The sequence below is a fragment of the Salmo salar genome, chromosome 16 (genome assembly GCF_965601325.2).
Source record: "Salmo salar chromosome 16, fSalSal1, whole genome shotgun sequence".
Taxonomy (NCBI): domain Eukaryota; kingdom Metazoa; phylum Chordata; class Actinopteri; order Salmoniformes; family Salmonidae; genus Salmo; species Salmo salar.
Window position 1 is genome coordinate 89,858,198 of NC_138306.1, and position 15,401 is coordinate 89,873,598.

General features: G+C 39.8%; 1 protein-coding gene across 1 annotated transcript; it reads right to left on the reverse strand.

Annotated features, from left to right (window-relative positions):
* Positions 1–1,426: 1,426 nt before the first annotated feature.
* Positions 1,427–14,350, reverse strand: LOC106574953 (uncharacterized). Its single transcript, XM_014151086.3, has 4 exons — positions 12,288–14,350; positions 7,632–7,880; positions 4,421–5,641; positions 1,427–2,994 (listed from the first exon to the last, which is right to left on the reverse strand). The coding sequence occupies exons 1-4, from the start codon at positions 12,388–12,390 to the stop codon at positions 2,867–2,869; spliced, it is 1,701 nt and encodes a 566-aa protein (XP_014006561.3). The 5' UTR covers positions 12,391–14,350; the 3' UTR covers positions 1,427–2,866.
* Between the last annotated feature and the right edge of the window lie 1,051 nt (positions 14,351–15,401).

The window sequence follows — 15,401 nt, forward strand, 5'->3', positions numbered from 1 at the left end:
CCCACCTTCCTTTCTGCGTCGGACTTCAGCCTCATGTCTGGGGTGGAACATCTACTTCTGAAAGTACCATGCTTAGATTCATAATGACATCTCAGATTGAACTCTTTGCAAACAGCGACAGTCTCGTTACAAACAAGACACACTGGTTTGGCATTGGAGAAATACGATGAATATATTGTAGTAGAACAGGTAGGACTATTAATATAGACATTGGTGATTTTACCACTGTAATCAGATCAACATTATTATGTTATGGTCATTGAATTGATTAGTCCACTAACCACGTGTTAAATGTGTAGTGTAGCCTACACTGTGTAGGAGTATGAATTGGGCAGCTATAGGCTATTTGTTAATAGGATAATTATGTTCTGGCCTGCAGACTAGCTACCAGCTCAGCAACAAATTGATTGGAGGCCAAACCTAGTTACCAATCCCCGTTGTGTATATAGTCAATTCAGTCTTCCCCTTCACCATCATCATCATTCAGATAATTCAAACGTGTGGATATAGCGCTAAACTTGAAGGACTCATTGTCTCTGTGAATTGAAATGTTGTTCCCCACCAGTGCACTCAGAAGAGGAAACAATGATACAATGTAGTCCAACAACATCACTCTCAAACAGCACAGATGTGAGATGTGTTTCACTGTAGAAGAACTGGTCCTCTTACATTTTAATTCCAGGTTGATAATCACAATATTTAAGGGCATATCTGATGGTCTGCTCTGCCCATAACAGTCACACCAAGCATAAGGTTGGTTGATATAATGGGTAAATAATGTACCCGTGAAAACCCTATGAAATAGCTCCCCAATACCGTCTGATGTATATATTTAATGTATTACATGAATGGTGACCACAGCCCTTCCGAAAATACATTTACATTTAAATCGTGTTTTAAATGTGATTTTTTTCCACCGTGCTGCATGCATTCAATTTCAAATGTGGCTCTTATTCCCGGCTATTATAACGCATCTGGCAGTTTCTTCTATGTTCCTAGGTTTAGTACAATGGAAACCATATATTGTTTTTTGGTCACTACCATTCCACCAAAATATCATGCTATATTTTTTTCATTGTAGTACAATTGTACATTTTGTACAGTTCTTCACATCGGAGTGCTGCTGCATGTCCTTTGCCTCTCTTGACCATGTCGGGAGGGTCGGGCACAAAGGTCAAGGCGGCTCTCCACTTCCCTCCAGTAGTTATTTAACAAGCCTGATAACACATCACTCCTGACAGACACAGGCAGAAACTCTTGTATAAATGTAGCAGCCTGTACACCTAATCATTAGTGATCCGACATGCTGTATTGCGTGGAAACTGTAGGCTACTAACAACAGCAGCTACATAGTCTAGCTTACTATGGCCCTGTCCCTCTGACCAGGGTAAACAAAGCAGTAATGTTGTGTATTGTATATACAGTATTTCACTTCAGTTTATTTTATTTTATTATACACAAGACAAAAAAGTGGTTGCCGAGCATAAATTCATGTACAAACATTTGTCATTACATTCTTGTCATATAGCAGATGTTCTTATCCAGAGCAACTTACAGGAAAAATAAGGCTTAATTGCCTTGCTCAAGGGCACAATGACAGATTTTTCACCTAGTCGGCTCAGGATTCAAACCAGCGACCTTTCAGTTACTGGCCCAACACTGTTAACCGCTAGGCTACCTGCCGCCAGATCAATTACCTTCAATACAGTTATTCAAATACATTCATCAATGACTAAAATAATGAATCTAGTATTAAAATACAATTTAATAAACACAAGTAGTCAATTCATAGCCTGTTTATCATTAAACAAAAGTGTTTAGTAATATAAAATAATCCACCCAAACTAATGTTAAAAACTGTTCACACCATCTTTATCTGATATACAGTGAGTGTACAAAACATTAGAAACACCTTCCTAATATTGAGTTGCACCACCCTTTGTCCTCAGAACAGCCTCAATTCGTCAGGACATAGACTGTCCAAGGTGTTGAGAGCGTTCCACAGGGATGCTGGTCCATGTTGACTCCAATGCTTCCTACAATTGTGTCAAGTTGGCTGGGAATTGATATCTACAGTGGGGGAAAAAGTATTTGATCCCCTGCGGATTTTGTACGTTTGCCCACTTACAAAGAAATGATCAGTCTATCATTTTAATGGTAGGTTTATTTGAACAGTGAGAGACAGAATAACAACAACAACAAAATCCAGAAAAACGCATGTCAAAAATGTTATAAAATGATTTGCATTTTGATGAGGGAAATAAGTATTTGACCCCTCTGCAAAACATGACTTAGTACTTGGTGGCAAAACCATTGTTGGCAATCACAGAGGTCAGACGTTTCTTGTAGTTGGCCAACAGGTTTGCACACATCTCAGGAGGGATGTTGTCCCACTCCTCTTTGCAGATCTTCTCCAAGTCATTAAGGTTTCGAGGCTGACGTTTGGCAACTCGAACCTTCAGCTCCCTCCACAGATTTTCTATGGGATTAAGGTCTGGAGACTGGCTAGGCCACTCCAGGACCTTAATGTGCTTCTTCTTAATGTGCCACTCTTAAAGGAGCACACTCCTTTAAGAGTGTGCTCCTAATCTCAGCTCGTTACCTGTATAAAAGACACCTAGGAGCCAGAAATCTTTCTGATTGAGAGGGGGTCAAATACTTATTTCCCTCATTAAAATGCAAATCAATTTATAACATTTTTGCCATGCGTTTTTCTCAATATTTTTGTTGTTATTCTGTCTCTAACTGTTCAAATAAACCTACCATTAAAATTATAGACTGATCCTTTCTTTATCAGTGGGCAAACGTAGAAAATCAGCAGGGGATCAAATACTTTTTTCGCCCACTGTACTCAAAATAGCTCGTTCTATCTCCTCCCACAGATGCACAATTGGATTGAGATCTGGTGACTCGGCAGGCCACTGCAGTAAGCTGAATTCACTGTCATGTTCTTGGAACCATTCCTGGACAAGCGTTGTGGCATGGGGCATAATCCTGAAAAAATATATATTTGCAGATGGATCTATTTGCATAATCCTGCAAAAAATATATATTTGCAGATGGATCTATTTGCACACTGCTGCCATGAAGGGATGCACCTGATTGGCAATGATTCTTTAGACATCCTGTAGCATTCAAACATTGTTCAACTATTATCAAGGGGCCCAATGTGTGCCCTGAAAACACACCCCACGCCATCACACCACCAGCCTGCAATGCTGACACACAGCATGGATGCATATAGTGGTGTAAAGTAATGAAGTAAAAATTATTTAAACTACTTTAGTAGTATCTGTACTTTACTATTTATATTGTTGACAACTTTTATTTCACTACATTCCTAAAGAAAATAATGTACCGTTTACAACTCAAGTATGACAGTTAGGTAATTTTTCCACCACTGGATGCATGTACTCATGATTTCCTCCATACCCTAGTCCTCCCATCAGCGTGAAACAGCAGGAACCGGGATTCATCAGACCAGGCAATATTTTTCCAATTTTCCAGTGTTTTCATTCCACTGCAACTGCAGTTTCTTGTTTTCTGCTGGAAGCTAATGAGGATCCATAATAAATACACAACAACTACATCATTAAGGATGATAGCTTTCACCTGGATTCACCTGGTCAGTCTACTCATGGAAAGAACAGGTGTCCTTAATGTTTTGTACACTCAGTGCATGATGTGTCTACTAGCTCATTCCCACAGAAAACTGCAGAGGGAAGCAGTACCACCCAGTCAACCATCAGAATCCATAGTGAGACGCCTCACAGAGGATATTAAACCTTAAGGGCAAATCCAAGGTCAGCTCAATATCTTTGCAGTAGAAGCTAACAAAACACACCAAAACTGACAAGGTGCACACTGATCAGTAAAGTAACGAGAGGCTAACATTCTATAACACTCCCTTTCCTCTGCACAGTTCTCTCACAGTGAGAAACAATAGGATTACAATAGAGTGCTCTACGCTTTCTTCATTTGAGCCAATTCAACGTTGCCAATTACTTTATGAGATGGGAATTAAGTAGAGTGACTAATCTTAGCTGGTCAGAGAGAACTGATGAGGCTTCTCTCCTTTATGTATACATTGGTGTCTTTTTAAATGGCCCAATCTGAAGAATCGCTTCTCACAGTCAGTGCAGTGATAAGGCTTCTCTTAAGTGTGTATCCGTTGGTGTGTTTTTACATTGCCCAATCGGGAGAAACTCTTGCCACATTGAGAGCAGAAGTAAGGCTTCTCTCCTGTGTGTGTTCTCTGCTGAACTTTTAGCCCGGTTGACATTGTGAAGCACTTTACAAAATCAGACCAAGACTCAGGCTTCTCTCCTGTGTGTGTTCTTTGATTAACTTTTACCTCAGCTGTTGATTTAAAACATTTTCTAGTCAGATCAGTGGTAAGGCCTATTTCCTTTATGTTTACCTTGGTGTCTTCTTAACTGGCCCATTCGAGAGAGACGCTTTCCACAGTCAGAGCAGGAGTAAGGCTTCTCTCCTGTGTGTGTTCTCTGATGAACTTTTAGCCCAGTTGATGTTGTGAAGAATTTTACACAATCAGAGCAGGAGTAAGGCTTTTCTCCTGTGTGTTTTCTCTGATGAGTTTTTAGCCCAGTTGATGTTGTGAAGCATTTTTCACAATCAGAGCAAGAGTAAGGCTTCTCTCCTGTGTGTGTTCTTTGATGAACTTTTAGCTCAGTTGATGTTGTGAAGCATTTTACACAGTCAGAGCAGGAGTAAGGCTTCTCTCCCTTATGTATTTGTTGGTGTCTTTTTAAGTGGCCCAGAACAGAGAAACTCTTTCCACAGTCAGAGCAGGAGTAAGGCTTCTCTCCTGTGTGTATACGTTCATGTCGTTTTAAGTGGCACAGTAAAGAGAAACTCGTTCCACAGTCAGAGCAGGAGTAAGGCTTCTCTCCTGTGTGTATATGTGCATGTCGTTTTAAGTGGCTCAGTAGAGAGAAACTCACCGCACAGTCAGAGCAGAAGTAAGGCTTCTCTCCTGTATGGGTTCTCCGATGAACTTTTAGCCTACATGATGTTGTGAAGCATTTTACACAATCAGAGCAGGAGTAAGGCTTCTCTCCTGTATGTGTTCTCTGATGAACTTTTAGCCCAGTTGATGTTGTGAAGCATTTAACACATTCAGAGCAGGAGTAAGGCTTCTCGCCCGTATGTATACGTTCATGTGCTTTTAAGTGTTCCAGTACAGAGAAACTCTTTCCACAGTCAGAGCAGGAGTAAGGCTTCTCTCCTGTGTGTATACGTTCATGGTGTTTTAAGGTGCCCAGTTGAGAGAAACTCTTTCCACAATCAGAGCAGGAGTAAGGCTTCTCTCCTGTGTGTATTCTCTGATGAACTTTTAGCTCAGTTGATGTTGTGAAGCATTTTACACAGTCAGAGCAGGAGTAAGACTTCTCTCCTGTATGCACTCTCTGATGAACTGTCAGAGCCTTTGATGTTGTGAAATTCTCCCCACCGTCAGAACAGGAATACCGATTCTCTATTGTGTGTATTTTTAGGTGTATTTTTAGCTTTGATAGAAATGGGAAAATCTCCTCACAATGTGGGCAGTGGTGAAACCTCTTCGCTCTGTGATCTTCCTGCTGTTGCTCTCTGGATGTAGAGAATGTCTCAACACGGTGTCCTGTGTGAACAACATCAGAAGAACCAGTCAGTTGGTGTGATATACATGTCAATCACATGTATTTTATGTAGCCCTTATTACATTAGAAGTTGTCACAAAGTGCTTTACAGAAACCCAGCCTCAATACCCAAAGAGCAAGCAATGCAGATGTAGAAGCAAAGTGGCCACGAAAAACTCCCTAGCAAGCAGGAACCTAGGATTTGGCAGGGGGTAGGCCGTCAATTGAAATAATAATTTGTTCTTAACTGACTTGACTAGTTAAATAAAGGTTAAAAAAAACTAATTTCATAATACTTTAAAACACTGGCAGTTTGTCTACTTCACTTCTTTAGTCTACTCTCTGAGCACCTCAGATAGCCCAGTTAACTTTTTAGTGATAGGGGGCAGTATTCGGTAATTCGGGATGAATGACGTGCCCAAATTAAACTGCCTGCTACTCTGTCCCAGAAGGTAGGATATGCATATTATTAGTAGATTTGGATAGAAAACACTCTGAAGTTTCTAAAACTGTTTGAATGATGTCTGTGAGTATAACAGAACTCATATGGTAGGCAAGAACCTGAGAAAAATCCAACCAGGAAGTGGGAAATCTGATGCTTGTAGTCTTTTCAAGTCATTGCCTATCTTAACACACAGTGACTTATGGTGAATTTTTCCTAAGGCTTCCACTAGATGTCAACAGTCTTAGAACCTTGTTTCAGGCCTTTGCAGTGAACAGAGAGCGAACAAGAAGGCCTTGAAGTTGGTGACTCAGAAAATGACATGAGTTCAGTTGCGCGCATTCACGTGAGAGGTAACTGTGTTCCATAACTTTTTTGAAGACTTTGGAATCGTCCGGTTGGAATATTATGGAAGATTTATGTTAAAAAGGCCCTAAAGATTGATGCTATACATCGTTTGACATGTTTCTACGAACGTAAATATAACTTTTTTTCACTTTTCGTCGTGAAATGTTCGTCGCGCTTCCTACATTTGGAGTAGCTCACTGAACGCGCTAACAACAAGGAGGTATTTGGACATAAATTATGGACTTTATCGAACAAAACAATATTTATTGTGGACCTGGGATTCCTGAGCGTGCATTCTGATGAAGATCATCAAAGGTAAGTGAATATTTATAATGCTATTTATGATTTTAGATGACTCCAAAATGGCGGGTATCTGTATTGCCTGCTGTTGTTTTCTGAGCGCTGTACTCAGATTATTGCAAAGTGTACTTTCCCCGTGAAGCTTTTATGAAATCTGTCACAGCGGTTGCATTAAGGAGATGTTTATCTATAATTCTTTGAATAACAGTTTAATATTTTATCAACGTTTATGATGAGTATGTTTGTACATTTTTATGCTCATTCACCGGAAGTTTTGGAGGCAAAATATTTTCTGAACATCACGCGCCAATGTAAAATGGGGGTTTTGGATATAAATATGAACTTTATCGAGCAAAACATACATGTATTGTGTAACATTGAGTCCTAGGAGTGTCATCTGATGAAGATCGTCAGAGGTTAGTGCTTAATCTTAGCTGTATTTCTGTTTTTTGTGACGCCTCTCCTGCTTGGAAAATGGCTGTGTGGTTTTTCTTGTTTAGGCTCTGTCCTAACATAATCTAACTTTATGCTTTCGCCGAATAGCCTTTTTGAAATCGGACAATGTGGTTGGATTAAGGAGAAGTGTATCTTTAAAATGGTGTAAAATAGTTGTATGTTTGAGAAATTTGAATTATGAGATTTTGTAGTTTTGAATTTGCCGCCCTGATATTTCACTCGCTGTTGATAGTGTGTGCCGCGGGTGGGACGCTAGCGTCCCAGATGTCCCAGATTAATAAAACAAATGCTGACAATACTGGTGTCAAACCATGCAAGTATCAGTAGCATGAAATAAATTCTACCTTCTCATTGAAACAGTTCATCATGAAACAGTTCTACTGCAAATTTTCATACACAGTGGGAAGTTGGAATGAATAACAAACTTAGATAGAACCTGATCTTACCATGAGAAACAGATTTCCCAATCGTCTCCTCCTCTTCTTCATCTTTAATGTTGACATTCAGGTCCAGTGTTTGACTGCAGTCTTCCAGCTTCACTGATGCCATCTCTGGATCCTGCAGTGCAAACTGGACTCCACTGTCACAATCAGGACCCAGTGACTGTAGGTTTGGACTCAGTGTGGAAGGAGAGAGGCAGGCTGGGTTTGTCCTCACTTTTAATGTTACCGGCCTCAAACTTAATTCTAGTCGCCCTGTAGTAACAATGAGAAAAATACACAAAAATGTAATTGTCTTCACAGTTCTGGCACATTCTTTATTCTCAATTAAAATATATGATATTTTTCTTGTTCAATTATCTAATTCAGTGCTTGACATGGACTGAAATAGGTGTAAGTACTCATTGTGGTTGCCAGTACTGTTATTATTTAGATACAGGAGCTCCACAATACTTATATTCTATAAGAGGAACACAAGCTCAAGCAGTAGAAAATTGAGGTGCCGGTACTCACCTCCGGTAGATAAGCATCACTACGTACTATTTTCCTGAATCATTTTGTCTTCAATGTATTATTTGAATCAAAAACCAATTGTATTTCCCGTCACACCATATTAACATTTATAGACAAAAATAGAAACTGAATGTGTCTGAATATTAGTACTGTCACGTCCTGACCAGTAAAAGGGGTTATTTGTCATTGTAGTTTGCTCAGGGCGTGGCAGGGGGTGTTTGTTTTGTGTGTTTCGGTGTTTTTGGTTTAGGTTCTATGTTTATATCTAGTTTTCTATTTCTATGTTGGGTTTTTGGCAATGACCTCCAATTAGAGGCAGCTGGTTGTCGTTGTCTCTAATTGGAGGCCATATTTAGTTGTGTTTGTTTCACTTGTGTTTTGTGGGTGGTTATTTTCTGTATAGCCTGGGAGCCTTGTGGAACTGTTTTCGTCGTTTGTTTATTTTATTTAAGTGTTTTCTTTAAATAAATTAAGAAGATGAGCACTTTACCCGCTGCGCCTTGGTCCAATCCTTACGACGTCTATGACAAGTACACATGTAGGAAACTGATAATCATTACATTCAGCTTCAAAACAGTAGTGCACCCGTGAAATTGTCTCTCTTTGACGCAGACAGAGTGGGTGCCACCATTTTCCCAGCTAGTGAATTTGACAAAATACCAATAACATGCAAAAAGAACTCAGAAATCTCAAATAAATTGATTATTTATCAAATTAAGTTACCTTGATAAAATTATGTACACCCACTCAGACAAAGCCAGTCTCTAGCTATGTGGCTCATAAAATAGTTATCACGTTCTTCACTTGGTTTGACACAAAAATAACAAATCAACCCTTTATCAAACGTGATAATATATTAACAGATTTGTTACCTAGCATGGTATGACATGTTCTTTTGATATTAGAAAGTTTAAACGTGCTATTACATACCTGTATTAATAAATAGAAACCGACACAAAGGTTCTTGACTGCACAGTTCTGGCGCTTTCTTTATTCTGAAGAATGGTGCGTGCCTGCCTGAAACTTCCTGTTCCCCCACTACCACAGTGCAGCCACAGACAGAACAATGAGACAGATATTTCACTGGATGTATAAATGTGAAGAATCCGCTTAGCGTTTCCACTCACTATCAAATATGCCCACTGGCCGGCAGTGGGAGAAAATGGAACGAGATGGATTTTGGCCGACATTCTGCAAATGTTCTAATCGATGAAACATCTGAGCTTAATACAGTTTTCTGTATCCAAAACTAAAATCTGTTATGAACAGAGTGGACTAAGTTTTGTAGACTTCACCCTTTGCACAAGTTTTTTTTTAAATCACGTTGTTCAGAAGGAATGTAAAGGCGAATTGAGTTATTGCACACGAGCGCTTCACAGAGGAGGCATTTCCTAACAGAAATATGCAGATGTTTGCTAGAACGCGCCAATAGGATCTCGCTAGATCGTGCTTGGCACTGCCCACTATGACTCATCTGTTCCCATTGGAAACAACCAGCTGTGGTCTATCTTGATTTAGTTATAAAGATCTTTGGTGCAATCATCCATGCATTCAGGGATTCTTGGGATGGCCCTACCCCGTTATATGAGAAGCGCAGTGCTTGTTGTTGGATCCTCCGGCACCTCTGAGTTTTGTAGTCTTTCGTTCCGGAACCCATTTGCCAGGATCAGGTAGCCTACATTTTGTGGCATGAAAAGTAATTTCCACTGTTTGCAATGTAACAATCAGAGTAATTACATTTGGATTCCTCTGGAATTGTCATGTCCCCTAAAAACGTAATGTGAAAACGTGCCTGATATTCTAAGAATGTATTAATGTTGGGCCGTCCCAGGTTTATGGTTTATGTAACATTGTAGCCTATTTATACCAAGGCGTGGCCATTGCTGTGGTGAGAGAGAAGCACGCCTGTATCTCTCACAGAACTAAAATGAGATTCACTTTCTATGATTTCTCTCCCTCCCTGTGCTGTTATAAACTCAGGGGAAAAAAACGTCCCTATTTCAGGACCCAGTCTTTAATAGATAATTCTTAAATATCAAAATAACTTCACAGATCTTCATTGTAAATGGTTTAAACACTGTTTCCCATGCGTGTTCAATGAACCATAAACAATTAATGAACATGCACCTGTGGAACAGTCATTAAGACACTAACAGCTTACAGACGGTAGTCATTTAAGGTCACAGTTATGAAAACTTAGGACACTAAAGAGGCCTTTCTAATGACTCTGAAAAACACCAAAAGAAAGATGCCTTAGGCATGCTGCAAGGATGCAAGGAAGCATGAGGACTGCAGATGTGGCCAGGGCAATAAATTGCAATGTCCGTACTGTGAGACGCCTAAGACAGCGCTACAGGGAGACAGGACGGACAGCTGGTCGTCCTCGCAGTGGCAGACCACGTGGAACAACACCTGCACAGGATCGGTACATCTGAACATCACACCTGTGGGACAGGTACAGGATGGCAACAACTGCCCGAGTTACACCAGGAATGCACAGTCCCTCCATCAGCGCTCAGACTGTCCGCAATAGGCTGAGAGAGGCTGGACTGTGCGTTCCTGGTGTAACTCGGGCAGTTGTTGCCATCCTGTACCTGTCCCACAGGTGTGATGTTCAGATGTACCGATGACAATTGTGTCTGAATATTATTACACATGTAGAAAACTGATAATCACCGCACTGCCTGCACTGAAGTCTGTTGACGCAGACCTAGTGTTATTAACTGACTTGCCTAGTTAAATAAAGGTTTCACACACACCAAAAAGTTATTTTGTTAGCATTTACATATGTCCCCATTACCAGTAAAACATAATCAAGTCGCTCTGGATAAGCGACTTGATTATGTTAAAAAAGATACACGTCAAATAACACTATTTGACGTGTCAAATAAGCTTGTTGACCAATCAGGACCTGAATATGACTGGCCGTCACATAATAATTTTATGAGTTCATACATTTTTTACGTAGTTATTACACATTGATTACACAATCACTAGTATTTCATACGTCAACGATTGGATGCAAACAATGTTCTTCCCCAAAAACATAGCTAACCGACATAATCTGTTTCAGTTGCTAGCCACAATAGTAGATTTTGCAGCTAGACTTCAAAATAAAAGTATGGCATAATTCTACTATTTGTATTCATTTGCATCACTGTCAATGACACACTTTTATTTTGAAGACAAACCGCAAATTCCACTATTGTGCCTAATCCTTATTGTAGCTAGCTTCACAACACATAACCCGCCCGGTCCTGTCGAGCCTCACTAGCCAGATGAAGCTAGCTGGCTGCTTATAATGGAAGCTTTGGGCAACAGGGTTAAGTAGCTGGCTAGCTGTTTATTTTCATGAACTGAAGTTCATTTTCAATAGGCGAACAACAAGTGGCAACCTAGCTAATACTTACAAGGATTCCTAAATCATTGCTAAGAATAATGAAAATGACTGCAGTTTATACTGGTCATTGGCTGGTTGTATTGGTGCTAGCTAAGGTACCAAGCTAAAGCTAGCTACCCCAAAAGTTGCGTTCGAATAAAGTGTGCTTTATTACCAACGCGGTATTGTAAACACATAGTTCATGGCCGGTTTGCAGACTTCTTCTGTACAGCTTTGACAGTGCAACTGTATCTTTTTTGACACACAATGACCCAAACGGCGTTCCATAGCATGTATGTCATGAAGCTAATACCAGTGACGCTATTACTGTGTAACTCCGGTAGGGCAACATTGGAAAAATAGCTCACTTGGTTGTGTGTACCAGTGCTCGACCAGTCGGTGAAAGCCAACATCACCCACGACAGAGAACGGTCGATTGTCAAGGGCAATGAATTCCATTATCTTGGCTTTAATGGATTTCGCCTTTGTTTCACTGAAATGTTCTTACTCTTTCAAATGACTGGTCGATCCACACAGCAGACATGGAGGGCTAGGATAGGAATGCTGTGTTGCATGTGTAGTGCAAAATTTCACGTGAGTTCATTAGGTCCGGTATCTGTTTTTTAAGGTATGCACGTCAGCTTTGACATCGGTTTGAAATAACTTCTACCTTCTCATTGAAACAGTTCATCCTGAAACAGTTCTACAGCAACTTTTCATGCACAGTGAGAAGTTGGAACGAAAAACACAAACTTAGAACCTGCTCTTACCATGACTAACAGATTTCCCAATCTTCTTCTCCTCTTCTTCATCTTTAATGTTGGCATTCAGCTCCAGTGTTTGACTGCAGTCTTCCAGCTTCACTGATGCCATCTCTGTATCCTGCAGTGCAAACTGGGCTCCACTGTCACAATCAGGACCCAGTGACTGTAGGTTTGGACTCAGTGCGGAAGGAGAGTGTAGTGGAAATATTCAGTCAATGTCTTTCCAGACTTTATTATACAGTTTTCCTCCTTACGTCACACACATAGTAACTCCTCTTTATGTTAATGTTTCGTCCCCTCTGGCATTTAGCCACCCTTATCTTATTACCTTGCACTAATTGTAGCTTGGTTTCACATTAGGGCATAGATTCCATTCGTGGAGTAACCATAGCAACAGTAAATATTAGGCCATAGCAATGGTACAAAAATAAACAGACACGCCCACTCCCAAGACAGGTGCATGTAGGGCATAGATTCCATTTGTGGCATAACCATAGCAACAGTACATATTAGGCTATAGCAATGGTACAATAATAAACAGACATACCCACTCCCAAGACAGGTGCATGTTTATTGGTGCCTAATGACCTAGACACACATATAGAGTGCACTTATTCTGCTGACTACTCTAAGATGTATAATGTGCACACATGTACTGGAAAATTCCCAATAAGAGGCAGTCTGAGTCTGTCCTCACTGTTGATGTTACCGGCCTCAGACTTAATCTGAGTCGGTCTGTAGTAATAAAGAGAAACGGACACAAAAGTTAATCTTGACAGTTCTGGCACTTTCTTTACTCTCTAACAATATAGTTTATATTTAGGTGCAGGAGCTCCACAATACTGTTGAGCTAATATTCTATATGAGGAACATGAGCTCAAACAGTAGACATTTGAGGTGACGGTTCTCAGCTCCGGTGAGCTCCTGTCCAAGTCAAGCACTGATCTCATTTCAATAGATCTGGTAGGTAAGCATTGACAACAAAACACGAATTCATCCAAATTAGACAAAGTATACACTTTAAATTAGGCTACAGAACTTAATCTATAGTAGATTTCTGAATTCACATAAATGACTCAAAAAACATTTATTACAAGGTTGCAGTATGTTTTAGGAAGCACTATGTACTATTTTCCTGAACAAACTTGTCTTCACTGTATTATTTCAATCAAAACCCAATAGTATTTCCGTTCACACCATAGTAACATGTATAGATAGACAGAAGCAACTGAATGTGTCTGAATATTAGTACACATGTAGAAAACTGATAATCATTACATTTAGCTCCAAAACAGTAGTGCAACCGTAAAATTGTCTCTCTGCTGCACCCTCACTGCCTGCCCTGAAGTGCGTTAATGCAGACCGAGTGGGATCGGGTGGGTATTAATTGTGGAACGTTCCAACAGGAATCTGTTCCAAAAAACCTAGCTAACTAGCTGCCGAATAGGCATCAACTCACCACGTAGCTTATTCTTAATGTTTGTCCATAGGCAACAAGAGTGAGGACAGACATTTTTCGGGAATAAACGTGATGAGTGAAAAACGCAATGAAATAGACCACTTACTACACGGTATGTTATTCTGCCGCTATACAACTTTGTATGCCTTGTTTTTTGGCAACCTTGTTATTTACGAAGTTTTTGGAATAGATTCCTGTTGGAACGTTCCACAAATTATACCCAACCAGTGGGATCCGCCATTTCACCAGCTCGTGAATTTTACACAAAACCAAAAACGACATGTAAAACGAACCCAGAAATCTCAAATTATTTGATCCTTTATGAAAGTATCTTGACGATATGATATACATCCACTCAGACTAACACAAAGTCTATAACTATGTGACTTGTAAAAAAAGTGATCACGTTCACTCATGCGGTTTGACACAAAAATACCACAAAAAAACATTTACCAAACGTGATAATATCTTAAAGTATTTGTTACCTAGCATGTTATGACATGTTCTTTCGATATTAGAACGTGCTATTACATACCAGTAGTAATATATTTGAAACGGACACAGAAGTTGTCGTCTCAACTGCACAATTCTGGCGTATCCTTTATTCTGAAGAATGATGCGCGCCTGCGCGGAACTTCCTGTTTCCCCACTACCAGTTTCTAAACCCAGAGACGTAACAACGCGAGACTTCAGAGAACGCCTGTGAAGCAGACCAAGACGGGGTTTTGGGTTTGTGAACAATTCTGATACTTTTGCAGCGGCTAATGGGGATCCTAATAAATACCAAAAAGATTCCGTCGGCACACACTTGAAACATGGACATTATTTTATAAATTTCATAACTGCAGTGGTTTATTCACAATAGCTCTCACTGCGTATCTTACATATCCCAGTATCACATGAGTAGGCAGACACAATGATCTCCCAAAAATACGTAATTGTTAATGATTCGCGCTCCAAAAGAAACCTTTGTTCGTTTACAACTTTTGGTCTTTTTGCAAAATGTTTCGTTACGTTGTCACCGTCTTCCATTCATTCTTATTTTTATATATATTTGTACTTTTAGTCAAAGTCGGAGCAGCAATACAGATTCTCTCCAGTGTGTATTTTTAGGTGTATTTTTAGTTTTGATAGAATTGGGAGATTCTCCTCACAATGTGGGCAGTGGTGAGACCTCTTAGCTCTGTGATCTTCCTGCTGTTGCTCTCTGGATGTAGAGAATGTCTCAACACGGTCTCCTGTGTGAACAACATCAGAAGAACCAGTCAGTTGATGAGATATACATATGACTTTATATCAGTAGGCTGTTCAATACAAAGGGAATAAAACTATTCTAAAAGTGGATAAGAGTTGAAGGCAAAAAGGGGCAAAAGTAGTGAAAATTAGGAGCCATATCATCCTCCACTCACTATCACAAGTTAGCAACCATCCATTCCATTTCTATTCGAGTCAATTCCATTACTATTGGAGTTAATTCAGAAAGCAAACCAAATTCCAATTCCAAATGTTCCTCTTTTCAAAGGATTGATGATAACTGTAATTTCAGTGTTCAATTAACTGGAATTGCATTTTTTTTTAAATGCTGCCAAAACTGGTATCAAACCATGCAAGTGTCAGTAGCATGAAATAACATCTACTTTCTCATTGAAACTGTTCATCAC

Excerpts from the sequence above, each read along its gene's own strand:
- LOC106574953 (XM_014151086.3), bottom strand. The coding sequence starts at position 12,390 with ATGGCATCAGTGAAGCTGGAAGACTGCAGTCAAACACTGGAGCTGAAT. Across the intron at positions 5,642-7,631 it reads TGGGAAATCTGTTTCTCATG|GACACCGTGTTGAGACATTC; the intron begins GTAAGATCAGGT and ends TTGTTCACACAG. Across the intron at positions 2,995-4,420 it reads CCAGTTAAGAAGACACCAAG|GATTATGCCCCATGCCACAA; the intron begins GTAAACATAAAG and ends ATATTTTTTCAG.